This window comes from Polypterus senegalus, chromosome 10 (genome assembly GCF_016835505.1).
Source record: "Polypterus senegalus isolate Bchr_013 chromosome 10, ASM1683550v1, whole genome shotgun sequence".
NCBI classification, from domain to species: domain Eukaryota; kingdom Metazoa; phylum Chordata; class Cladistia; order Polypteriformes; family Polypteridae; genus Polypterus; species Polypterus senegalus.
The window spans coordinates 88,015,776-88,029,268 of NC_053163.1; the positions used below are offsets into that span (position 1 = coordinate 88,015,776).

At 38.4% G+C, this 13,493-nt stretch overlaps 1 protein-coding gene across 8 annotated transcripts in view; it reads right to left on the reverse strand.

Annotated features, from left to right (window-relative positions):
* LOC120537296 (arf-GAP with Rho-GAP domain, ANK repeat and PH domain-containing protein 1) overlaps positions 1-13,493 on the reverse strand; it is an 81,571-nt gene that overhangs the window by 41,028 nt on the left and 27,050 nt on the right. For all 8 annotated transcript variants that reach the window (XM_039766128.1, XM_039766125.1, XM_039766127.1 and 5 more), the window contains 4 exons: positions 5,585-5,743; positions 3,452-3,512; positions 3,192-3,312; positions 2,344-2,501 (listed from right to left, as the gene is read on the reverse strand). In XM_039766128.1, coding sequence (XP_039622062.1) covers positions 2,344-2,501; positions 3,192-3,312; positions 3,452-3,512; positions 5,585-5,743 — 499 coding nt within the window. The remainder of the gene's footprint in view (positions 1-2,343; positions 2,502-3,191; positions 3,313-3,451; positions 3,513-5,584; positions 5,744-13,493) is intronic.

A 13,493-nucleotide genomic window follows, 5' to 3' on the forward strand; every position in this document is an offset into this window, starting at 1 on the left:
TAGTATAGAATTATTTTCAAACTCAAAATGCCAGGGTTTGTTTGACTGATACTTGAAAAACCTGTTTAAACAGTGCTTTTATAAAAATCATCTGGCAAAGTATATGTATATGCAGAGAAAGTAGGAGGAGGCAAAATTAGCTATAAACCTAATCCGATATTTCTCCTATTGAGGGAAACTTAGCCACATACCATTTCTGTGTTATAGTAAATGGGTAGAAATAGGGCTGGTCTTTAATAATATATATTTTTTAAAGAGTCACCCTGTAGGACTACTCTAATTGTGCTAAATATCTTGGTGTCACCTATTGCCATATTCACTATGATACTTGCATTTTATCTTCAGCTGAGGTTACAGCCTCTTGGACCTAAAGTTAAACACTAAGGACAGGGGCAGTTGCCTATTACTTCAACTAAATTGTAAACAGAGCTGGCAGGCAATTAACTCAATCACAGATGGAGACATTGTTCAAATAACAAGAAAACACAATAGCTAATAATAAACAAGGCTAAACCATTCTTTTAAATAGGGGTGTCGAACTCCGGTCCTGTAGGGCCACAGTGACTGCAGGTTTTAATTCCAACCATCTTCTTCATTAGTGACCAGTTTTTGCTGCTAATTAATTTCTTTTGCCTTAGTTTTAATTAAATTGACTCACGCCCCCTTAGTTGTTAGCTAAACACTAATTAGACACAAAACAAGCCGCCACACGACCAGGTCACCTGTGTCTATCACATAGTATCTGAAAGCAAAGAAAGGTGAAGGTCTGAGCAACAAGCCATGGAATTAAATAATGGGCTTAATTAACATCATGAATTGGATTCTCATTAAGAGATTGGTTGGAGTGAAATTGGTTGCGGTTTCAAGCCCCAATTTAGCTGGTCATCTGTTGGCTCATTTTACATCACATTTCTCTTTGGCTGTCATTTAATGAAGAAAAGAATCAATTCAGAGGATTGAATCCTTGAAAACAGGGCTATTAAAATGACGCTAAAAGTTAATTAGCAGTAAAAACTCGTCACTGATTAGGAAAAGAATTGGAATGAAAACCTGAAGCGACTGTGGCCACCTGGGCCCAGAGTAGAACACCCCTTCTTTAAAACAAGCAAAAAGCCAAGACCAGGTAAACAAAATATAATTAAAAAGGCAAAGCAAAACATGAAGAAAACAAAACATGTAAGAGGAGGAGGCAAGAGACAGATGAAAGATTGGAAAGATCCAAACACAAAAAAAACAATGAAAGTCTAAAGCAGCGGTTCCCAAACTCAATCCTGAGGACCCACTGTGGCTGCAAGTTTTTGTTCCAACCAGATTCACAATCAGTGATACTAATCGATAACAACTGATCTCATTTAATTAACTGGTCTTTTTTACTCGTATCTTATTCTGCATTCAGAAAAACACAACAGTATGGGTTTTAAATTTATAAGACATTTAGAAATATTTTTATTTTTTTCTAAAACTGTAAATGCTTAACTCTCTTTTGTTGTTTTCCTATTATTTTCCACTTGTCCTGTATAGTTTGCTCTCTTCATTTAACACTAATAGTGACAATTAACAACCAGCGCAGCAGACACCCGAGATGATGAAAGCAGCAACGACTTCAGTGTCAGACCTGCTAATTAGTAAATAAGCAATTAAATAACCAGAATATGTGGAAAAACAGAATGAAAATTAGGTTGAAAATATGGTTAACAACTTAAAAAAAATACATATTCCCCATATAACTGCTTATTACATTTTAATAAAAATCTACCAAACTTAGTTTGTAATTTCTACATTGACTCCAAAACACAGAAACTGGGAAATAATGACTCACTTAATTAGGCTAAGAGACCAATAAAAAACAGAAGTTGGTTGGAACAAAAACCTGCAGCCACAGTGGGTCTCCAGGACCGAGTTTGGGAACCACTGGTCTAAAGAGAAGTGATAGCCAAGGTGACCTTTAAAATGTTCACTTTGACAAAAGATGAGATTCAGGCAAGTTGTCCATGTATGCCATTCACAAGCAGAAGGAGATCTGTCTGATGAAAAGGTGGACAGCCAAAAGCATGATAATATACAGTACATAATACAAGAGGAGCTGGATTAGTTAAAGACATTTTACCTAAGAAATTAAATTTTCTCCAAAATAATGATGAGCATAATTTAAAACTAAAAGAAAAGCATTACTATTATAAAATACAAAAAATGTAACATTACAAAATGGGTTCACTAGTGACACAAATAATAAGGATTAATTTGTTCTTGAATTATTTGTCACCAAAAAGAAGCCAAAATGACAGTTTCTAATCTCCGGCTGAAGTCTTCTGTCTTTATTTTGTCAAATTTTTGCTTTCTTACCTCTCTGTCCTGGTAAAGCCACAATTTGTCTCTTTTCAATGCTACATACAACTTGCTTCGGAGCTCCTTTAGAACAAGAATTCCTTCTAATACAGCTGGATCTGAAGGCTCCTCTGGAAGAGGATTACTTAACGAGGTTACCCACCCATCACAGATTGCTGCAGGCAATTAAAAAACACATTTTTAATAGTTACATATTCTGGGGATTCATTGAATCCAAGTATTTGGACAAAATAAATCTGCAGAAATCAGCTTCAGAAACTTTCTTTAATAATCCAACATTTTCATGTTTCAGAAAAGATTTAGAGAAAACCATCTCAATAGGAACCTTTAGATTGACCAGCACCACATCTGTGGTTGATTCCTGCAGTGTTCTAGAGGCATTACAGAAATAAATACAACCAGAAGTACGTTACCACAGCAGATCGAGTTTGACATGCCAAATCATCTTTTCACATACTTTGAATTTTATAGATTGTTTTAAGTAAAGTTGTGAGACAACAAGACTAATCTATATGTATATACATACTACAGGAAGTATTATGAATATAAGGTACAGGATATTCATGCCACTCCAATCCCAGGACATAGGGGGGCTACGACCTATCCTGTCAGCACTGATGACAAGATTGAAACCAACTGCCACTATCTCTCTATTGCAGGACAATTTCACTCACACACTTATAGGCATTCATACAGGAGAAATTTAGAAATGCCAGTTATATAGTAATGAAAACAATTAGTACAAAATATGTAATTTAGTAGTCATAGTTACATATGAGGTTTGAACTTTATACATTTACAGTGTTTAAATAGATGGCTTTAAGGTTTGTATTTAAATATTATACCTCGTGTAGGTGCTGAAAATTCAAAACATTTTGTGCCAATATTAACTGAAAACTTTGTGATGTTAGATGGAGCAACATGGTTAATGCTGGATGCAGGAAAGACAATTTCTGAAAACTTGTCCTACAAAACCAAAAAAATTAAAAAATCAGCAAATACTTGATTTAGATAATAAAAAATTAATATTAACTTTCATTTGTTATACTGAACTTTTATAAACAAATATTTTAATTAATTAAAGATGAGGAAGCAATGAACTCACAGTGCGTTTTTTATAAATAGAGACAAGCCTTCTGTCAAATTCCACCCACATTGCATGGACTCTGCAATTAAGAAAACCATTCATCTCAAACAAATTAAAATTTAAAGGAAATATTTTATTATATATGCTTGCTGTAAGTAAATATTTGCAAAGATGTAAACGTGATTGCATCTGTGCAGTTTTTTAAATTATTGTAATCAAATTATTAATATGAAATCCCCATATGTAGACAAAGACAAAACTAACTTTACTGAAGAAGATAATGCTCCATGTAGAAAAAAAGAAAATCCTTGTCAATAACTGATACACCACTTTAGCAGCAATATTACTAAGCAGTTATTAATGCAATCTCTTTGAATCCCATGTAAGAATATGTGCCTCTACAACCTGTTATTTTTACAAATTAACTCTTAAAATAACAGCCAAAGTGTGTTGACTTTACATGTGTTAAGGCTGGTTTAGGTCAGGGAAATTATTCAACCAGTTGACTTTAATTTACTTCAGGTCTCCTTAGGGGAAACAGGGGCAAAACCTGTCATAACTGGCAATTGCATTGTTGATTATCCTATACATCAAGTACATGAGACAATGCATCTCTAAAGATGTGTCAACAATGAAGGAATGCCATGAGCTACTGCTATAAAAGCTGCCACTGTTCTGAAAAAAATAATGCATCCCTGTATTTGATCGATTGGGTCATAAATGAAGGATGCTGTAAAAAATAGTAGGTACTATTATTTTAAATAAAAGATTAGAAGGCAATTAAAGAGTGGTATGATATACTGGCATGAGGATTCCCTAGTTCTACATGTTATTCCTTGGTGGGGTATAAATGTCCATCATCTTCCACTTCCTAATTAAGTCCCGAGTTAAGAAGTGAATTGGAGCAAAGACTAAACTTAAAAGAAAAGAGGTACTGTGAAGAAAGGCTAAGAGTAGGAATGTTATTTGGTGTTTTCTGTGGTAGACAAATGGATGAGTTACTGATGACATAGCAAAAGGACAATCAAGTTTTAACATTTTACTGTGAAAATAGGCACCTTATGTAGTCAAAATATAAATAAGTACCTAATGCATTGTGCAGTGCTTGGGCTGATTGGGCAGTAACTTCTTCAAGCATCTAACTGACCTACTGTGACTTGGTACGCTCCCTCATTATTTTGAAATTAATCTTCTTCCTGTTTTTCAAGTATGTCATTTTCTCTTCTTAATAGGCACACTAGTTTCATTATTGGAGCTTAGGACATCTGAGATACTATAGACCCAGGGATCCTTATACATTTATTATGATTGACTCTACATTCATGTAGAGAAAAACGAAGCTTGCATTTGTAAGGGAGGTTCTGTTGTGTCCTTTGGTTTTTGTTGTCAGTGACACCTTCTGTTTAAAATAATTCATACTGTAGCCATAACAGCCCAGCCTAACTGGGAAAGAGCAATGACACTAATAAAGATTAATCCTCATCATATGACTATAAAAATGTTATCTCTCTACTGTTCCATTTCCCAAATTACAGAAATTTGTAAGTATGTTTGCCTTTTGATTTGCATCTTGATAGAATTATAACACTAAAAGGAATCCATACAAAGTCTATTAATATGTTTGATTTTTTATTTTCTTTTTCTGTTAAAGGAGACTCTTGGGAAGCTGGAGCCTTGTCCAGCAACAACAGGTGCAAAGGCTGTACACTTACACAAATCAGGCCAACGGTGAGCTGACAAATAACTTAATATGTAAATATTTTAATCATAAGATGGAAATCAGAGCAGCTGGAGAAAAGCCATGAAGAACCTTGGACAATGTACATACTCCAAGCATTGACCAGCTGTAAACTAACCCAGGATGTTCCTGGAGCTGCAAATCATCACTGAACTATTCTATTCTCTTCTGTTCTATTCTACTATATTCTATTTATTTAATAATATTTCCAGGAAAAGAAAAAAGAAAAGAATAGGAAAAAGCATTAGTGGATCTGTGTAGGTGTCTTAGTCAAGCAACAAAAATTAAATGTAATTTACAGTGTGTGATTAAAGTATTTACATAAATTATAAAAATAAAATGAAAAATGTGTAAGTTATTTCACATAAAACTCTCATTGAGATACATAAATGCAAGTTTAACACTACAATTACCTTTTTCCAATGTGGACCTGTAACCAGTTAGATCTGCTGTAGCTGTCGTTTTTGGTCACATCGGTTGGTGGAACTGGCTGACTGGATTCGGACACCTGCCAAACTGCACAGCTCTGAGTGCTGCGGCTCACCCGGACACTAGAAACCCTATGGATTATGCTGCAGGAGAGAAAACAATAGTGTACCATTAATGAAGCATTATCGCAAAATGGCCATTGCCTTAAAAATGACAGTATCGGACATGAATGACACAAGTGAAAATTCATTAGTATTTATTTTGAAAATGCAAATGTTCTAATACATGGCCACTAAAAGCTGCGCACTGCTGAAGCAGCAACAAGAGGCAGCCAACGCTGGATAAGGCATTGGTCTAACAGGGGCACACTCATTTGCACACCCACGCGTACCCCTAAAGCAGTATGCCAAGAAGCTGCCCAGCCATAGTTAAGGTGTTAAACATTTCAATTCAAATTCACACAATCTCATCAGTGAACTATACACTCTTCATATAGTCAATAAAAAATAACAAAATATATAGTTTACTATAATTTGTAACAGAAAATGGAAACTAGAAAGTTAAAATCAACTTTTAGTTGGGCTCATGAAGTTTGAAGATACATGAATACTTTAACATATGAAGGATTTATTATTTTAAGTGACATGTACATTGTTGAACTTAATTGTATTGTAGTTAAAAAGAGACCAACTTAAACAGTTTTTCAAGGAGCTGAATTCTGAAGAGCAAAAAATACCCAGAGAATTTTACTTTTTGGCCAAAACTAGCCAGAACATATTTTTAATATAATAATATATACATATAAATATACACACATATATATATATATATATATATATATATATATATATATATATATACACATATATATATATATATATATATATAACCTGCTCAAAAAATTAAAGGAACACTTTGAAAATACATCAGATCTCAATGGGAAAAGAAATCCTCCTGGATATCTATACTGATATAGACTGGGTAATGTGTTAGGAACGAAAGGATGCCACATCGTTTGATGGAAATTAAAATGATCAACCTACAGAGCCCTGAATTCAAAGACGCCCCAAAAATGAAAGTGAAAAAATTATGTGGCTGGCTAGTCCATTTTGCCAAAATTTAATTGCAGTAACTCAAAATTGTACGCAGCACTTTGTATGGCCCCTGTGTTCTTGTATACATGCCTGACAACATCAGTGCATGCTCCTAATGAGACGACAGATGGTGTTGTGGGAGATCTCCTCCCAGATCTCGACCAGGGCATCACTGAGCTCCTGGACAGTCTGAGGTGCAACCTGGTGGCATTGGATGGACCAAAACATAATGTCCCAAAGGTGTTCTATTGGATTTAGGTCAGGAAAGTGTGGAGGCCAGTCAATGGTATCAATTCCTTCATCCTCCAGGAACTGCCTGCATACTCTCACCACATGAGGCCAGGAATTGTTGTGCACCAGGAGCAACTGCACCAGCATAGGGTCTGACAATGGGTCCAAGGATTTCATCCTGATACCTAATGGCAGCCAAGGTGCCTTTGTCAAGCCTGTAGCGGTCTGTGTGACCCTCCATGGATATGCCTCCCCAGACAATCATTAACCCACCACCAAAGTGCTCATGCTGAATGATGTTACAGGCAGCATAATGTTCTCCATGGCTTCTCCAGACCCTTTCACTTCTGTCACATGCTCAGGGTGAACCTTCTCTCATCTGTGAAAAGCACAGGGCACCAGTGATGCATCTGCCAATTCTGATATTCTATGGCGAATGCCAATCGAGCTGCATGCTGCTGGGCAGTGAGCTCAGGGCCCATTAGAGGACATGGGGCCCTTGGGTCACCCTCATGAAGTCTTTCTGGTTGTTTGGTCAGAGACATTCACACCAGTGGCCTGTTGGAGGTCATTTTGTAGGGCTCTGACAGTGCTCATCCTGTTCTGCTTTTCCCAAAGGAGCAGATACCGGTCCTGCTAATGGGTTAAGAACCTTCTATGGCCCTGTCTAGCTCTTCTACAGTAACTGCTTGTCTCCTGGAATCTCCTCCATGCCCTTGAGACTGTCCTAGAAGACACAGCAAACCTTCTGGCAATGACACGTATTGATGTGCCATTCTGGAGAAGTTGGACTACCTGTGCAACTTCTGTAGGGTCCAGGTATCACCTCATGGTACCAGTAGTGACAATGACTGTAGCCAAATGTGAAACTAGTGAACAAACAGTCAGAAAAGATGAGGGGGGAAAAATGTCAGTGGCCTCCACCTGTTAAACTATTCCTGTTTTGGGGGTCCATCTCATTGTTGCCCCTCTACTGCACCTGTTGTTAATTTCATTAACACCAAAGCAGCTGAAACTGATTAACAACCCCCTCTGCTACTTAACTGACCAGATTAATATCCCATAAGTTTCATTGACTTTATGCTATACTCTGATTAAAAAGTGTTCCTTTAATTCTTTTGATATACTGCGGTGGGCTGGCTCACTGCCTGTGGTTTCTTTCCTGCCTTGCGCCCTGTGTTGGCTGAGATTGGCTCCAGCAGACCCCCGTGACCCTGTGTTTGGATTCAGCGGGTTGGAAAATGGATGGATGGATATATATATATATATATATATATATATATATATATATATATATATATATACTGTATATATATATATATATATATACTGTATATATACATATATATAGTGGCGGAAGGCTGGGACGCCCCTTTGATGTGTATTCAGGCGGAGCAGCCCTGGACAGTGCAGTACCTGCCCCTGGATGCTGGATGGCCACCCCTCTGGGTTGAAGTGATACCTCAGTCTCTGCCTGCATCAGTCTTGCAGGCGTCTAAAGAGGTGCAGATGGTAAGGGGTCTCTCTTCTTCCCATAAGAGGACCCAGACGGTCAGTGCACCCCAGAGCAGGAGGAGGACCCGGGGTAAGTAGACGGGGAATCCTGACACAGCGCAGCGGAAGCCCGTCTGCTTTAGGGCACTGGAGGGCTGCGTTGCAGAGGGGCGGAGATGCCACAAGCCCTCAGAGGTGCGGATAAAGGGACAGGGGTTTCCTTCCTGCTTCCGGTCCAGCAGGGGTCAAACTGGAGGAGGTCGGCCGTGCTACAGTGTTGTGAAAAACTATTTGCCCACTTCCTGATTTCTTATTCTTTTGCATGTTTGTCACACAAAATGTTTCTGATCATCAAACACATTTAACCATTAGTCACATTTAACCATTAGTAACACAAGTAAACACAAAATGCAGTTTTTAAATGATGGTTTTTATTATTTAGGGAGAAAAAAAATTGTGAAAAAGTAATTGCCCCCTGAACCTAATAACTGGTTGGGCCACCCTTAGCAGCAATAACTGCAATCAAGCGTTTGTGATAACTTGCAATGAGTCTTTTACAGCGCTCTGGAGGAATTCTGGCCCACTCATCTTTGCAGAATTATTGTAATTCAGCTTTATTTGAGGGTTTTCTAGCATGAATCGCCTTTTTAAGTTCATGCCATAGCATCTCAATTGGATTCAGGTCAGGACTTTGACTAGGCCACTCCAAAGTCTTCATTTTGTTTTTCTTCAGCCATTCAGAGGTGGATTTGCTGGTGTGTTTTGGGTCATTGTCCTGTTGCAGCACCCAAGATCGCTTCAGCTTGAGTTGACGAACAGATGGCCAGACATTCTCCTTCAGGATTTTTTGGTAGACAGTAGAATTCATGGTTCCATCTATCACAGCAAGCCTTCCAGGTCCTGAAGCAGCAAAACAACCCCAGACCATCACACTACCACCACCATATTTTACTGTTGGTATGATGTTCTTTTTCTGAAATGTTGTGTTCCTTTTACGCCAGATGTAACGGGACATTTGCCTTTAAAAAAGTTCAACTTTTGTCTCATCAGTCCACAAGGTATTTTCCCAAAAGTCTTGGCAATCATTGAGATGTTTCTTAGCAAAATTGAGACGAGCCCTAATGTTCTTTTTGCTTAACAGTGGTTTGCGTCTTTTTGCCCAGTCTCTTCCTTATGGTGGAGTCGTGAACACTGACCTTAATTGAGGCAAGTGAGGCCTGCAGTTCTTTAGACGTTGTCCTGGGGTCTTTTGTGACCTCTCAGATGAGTCGTCTCTGCGCTCTTGGGGTAATTTTGGTCGGCCGGCCACTCCTGGGAAGGTTCACCACTGTTCCATGTTTTTGCCATTTGTGGATAATGGCTCTCACTGTGGTTCGCTGGAGTCCCAAAGCTTTAGAAATGGCTTTATAACCTTTACCAGACTGATAGATCTCAATTACTTCTGTTCTCATTTGTTCCTGAATTTCTTTGGATCTTGGCATGATGTCTAGCTTTTGAGGTGCTTTTGGTCTACTTCTCTGTGTCAGGCAGCTCCTAATTAAGTGATTTCTTGATTGAAACAGGTGTGGCAGTAATCAGGCCTGGGGGTGGCTACGGAAATTGAACTCAGGTGTGATACACCACAGTTAGGTTATTTTTAACAAGGGGCAATTACTTTTTCACATAGGGCCATGTAGGTTTGGATTTTTTCTCCCTAAATAATAAAAACCATCATTTAAAAACTGCATTTTGTGTTTACTTGTGTTATATTTGACTAATGGTTAAATGTGTTTGATGATCAGAAACATTTTGTGTGACAAACATGCAAAAGAATAAGAAATCAGGAAGGGGGCAAATAGTTTTTCATACCACTGTATAACTGCGGCCGCTGTGGTCACGTCTGGCGGTGTTGTCCAGAGTGGACATCCGATTGGCAGGGACGTCGGGGCAGCACCCACAAACATTTTGCTTGTTTCTCCACAGGGTGGAGCCGTAGGAGTGAAGACGCAGACTCCCCATCCTGGAGAAGACCAGCCCTCGCGGGTCATGCAGATGAACCCCATGGGGCTTAGCTGAGAGAGGGGCAATGTGGCGAACGGCCGGGTCCCATGCCTGGCTGGGATGCCCCTCTGATGTGTATTCAGGGGATGCAACCCTGGACGGTGCAGTACCTCCCCCTGGACACTGGATGGCTGCCCCCCTGGGTTAGAATGATGCCTCAGTCTCTCGCAGAGCTTCATCGGAGATGGAGTTCTCCACAACCCTATTGGGATCTGGGGCGGCATGGGTCCCTGAGCCCAGCTGGACGACTCTTCTGCCCACCCGGGGTACAACTGGAAACAGGTGATCAAGCACTTAGAACACTTCCGGGTGGGCCATAAAAGGAGCCAGCAACCACCACTCAGATCCCAGTCGGGAGGAGGAGGACAAAGCTTGTGGAGGAGTGGTGGTGGAAGAGAAAGAAAGAGGAGTGTTTTGGTGTGGTACTTTGTGCTTTGGGACTGTGTTGTGGCTGGGGGACATGGGGAAGACTTCCCCTCCAGCTGAAGAAAATATAAGTTTGTTTATTTTACATGTGCCTCCATGTCCTTGTCGGATCGGGCGCAATATAGCGCCTTTGTTACATATATATATATATATATATATATATATATATATATATATATATATATATATATATATATATATATATATATATATACACCAGTAACACTGCATTGCTCGATATCGTGCAGTGAAAACACTTGACTTGTGAATTTATAGTTTTCATTCACTTGCTCAGAGGTTGATGCGTTTGCTGCTTCCTGAGCAGCTCTTCTTTTCTCTACCCTATCAGCCCACTTCTTCTCTTCTTTCGTCAGAATCTTTTCATGTTAAAACTGATTAAGTCAGTGTTTGTGTTGTAATTACTTAGTATGTTTTTCTTAATTTTTCACATAAGCTGGCACTTAAGTCTTCAATCTGCCTCAAGAATGATTTAAGATATAAAGAGTTGGGGAAGTGGCAGCGAAGGGATGAGAACGATGCATGTGCCGCACAGCCACCCTGCTGGCCGCTGCTGAAAGTTGATTCTACAATAAAATAAAAATAAAAAGAGCAATAACCCTGGAGGTTAATCATCATCCCAAAAGCAGATGGCAGATGTCACGTAGTATAAGTGTACCAAATTTCAGGTCAATATGTCAAACGGTTTGCGAGCTACAGGTGATTTAAATTCCTGGACAAACAAACGGCCACGGTACTGTATTATATATAAAGATATTGGGGAAAGTAAGTGCAGCTGGTGTTACTTCTGACTCCAAGTGAATGAGTAGGCAGTGTATACAAAGAGTTGTGAAAGATCAGAATGGCGGCTGAAAGGAAATACAAAAAAAGTTTCACAGGCTCAAATGAGAATTTTGTGTGTGCATGGGAAACTTTCATATGATCACATTTTCTCATTTCTTGTGCACATGCAAAGCTTTCTCATTAACACAAGATAAGTTTCAGATGCACACAAGAAAATTTCAAGCAACTCAGAAATAAGAAGTAAAATGCAGTACTTATGTATATTGCTTTACGGTTTGCGAGGTACAGGTGAGTTATAATCCTGGACAGACAAACGAACAGCCATGGTAGCGTATTATATAAGAAGATATATCTATATATATAAAAATCAAATACCACTGACTCACTCATCACGAAATCTGCCAAACCATGAGGACTTGAGACTTGAAATTTGGAATGTGGGTTACCCTTGGCCCATAGGTGATCGCTAAGAAGCGGTAAATATTTTGTCTTCCTAGAGCGTAATTTCTTATAGTTTTTAGACCCGTTTGTGTGTCTGTCCACTTTTCACGAGAGAACTACTCAACGGATTTAGATCGTTTTTTTTTCTATAATCAGCTTGAACATTCCGTTGATTTTGTGACTTTCTCATCGCGCTAAGCATCATTGTTTGCTTACGGTACCGATTTATTAGCGTGAATCTGAGAGAGACTCATCGGGATGTGGGGAGGAGGGCGGGGCCTTACTCACTCACGAGTCTGCCTCGAACGAGAGAACAACTTAACGGATTTATTTTTTTTCTAGAATTTGCTTGAACATTCTGGATGATTTTGTGACTTCTCTCTTTGCACTAAGAATCATAGTTCGCTTGTAGGAGCGATATATTCACACTAATCCGAAACAGAGGCTGCAGGCCAAGGGGAGGGGGAAGAGTGACATCAGGAGTAGAAAGCTGGGAGGGGCCCTCCTCACTGTCCTGTTTCACTAATACGCGGGGAAAGCTGTGGGGGATGGCTAGTATATATTATATATACATGGGTGGCCAAAAGTAGGTTTACAGTTATGAGTACATAAAACACAGAGTTTATTCTTGTATTATTACCTATTAATTAATTATTGTATTATGTATGTGTATTATTTATCTTCTTCTTATTATTATTATTGTTATTAGCAAGTACACTACAAGGATGTGTAAATAATGAAGGCCGACAATTTTAGCAGTTACGAAATTCTACCTAAGTGCACTGATCCATTGTAACATGCTTTTGAGTTAATAAAGTTAATAAAGCTATCGAGTTAATAAAGATATTGTAATAATTATAACCGGCATGACTTTTTCCATAGACAAACAACTGTAAACCTACTTTTGCCTGCCCTGTATATATAATGGCATATTAAAAATTACCATGGAAAGTGTACTGTTAATTAAACCTCTCTGGAATAATACTAAATATTTTAAAGAAAAAAATCTCAAACAAATACAATTTCTCTTTTAACTACAATCTATGATATATTAAATATAAAATATATTTATATAGAAAAAGGTTTGCTATATTATAAATGTTTTACAAATTAAAAATGAATAATCAGTTTGAAGATTCCCACGATTACGGGTGAGTTTACAGTATGGCAATATTAAATAAAACATCTGGACTCAGCAAGTCTTAAAAGTAGAAGATAGATGTTTTTTCTGTAAGTATATACCATTCCTTTAATTATAAATAAATCAGGAAAAACATTACCTGTCCATTTTCTGAACCTGCATTTTTTTCATCACTTTGTAGTGGAAAGACAGAATCAAGAAGGTGTGACCCAGCCCTAATGCAGG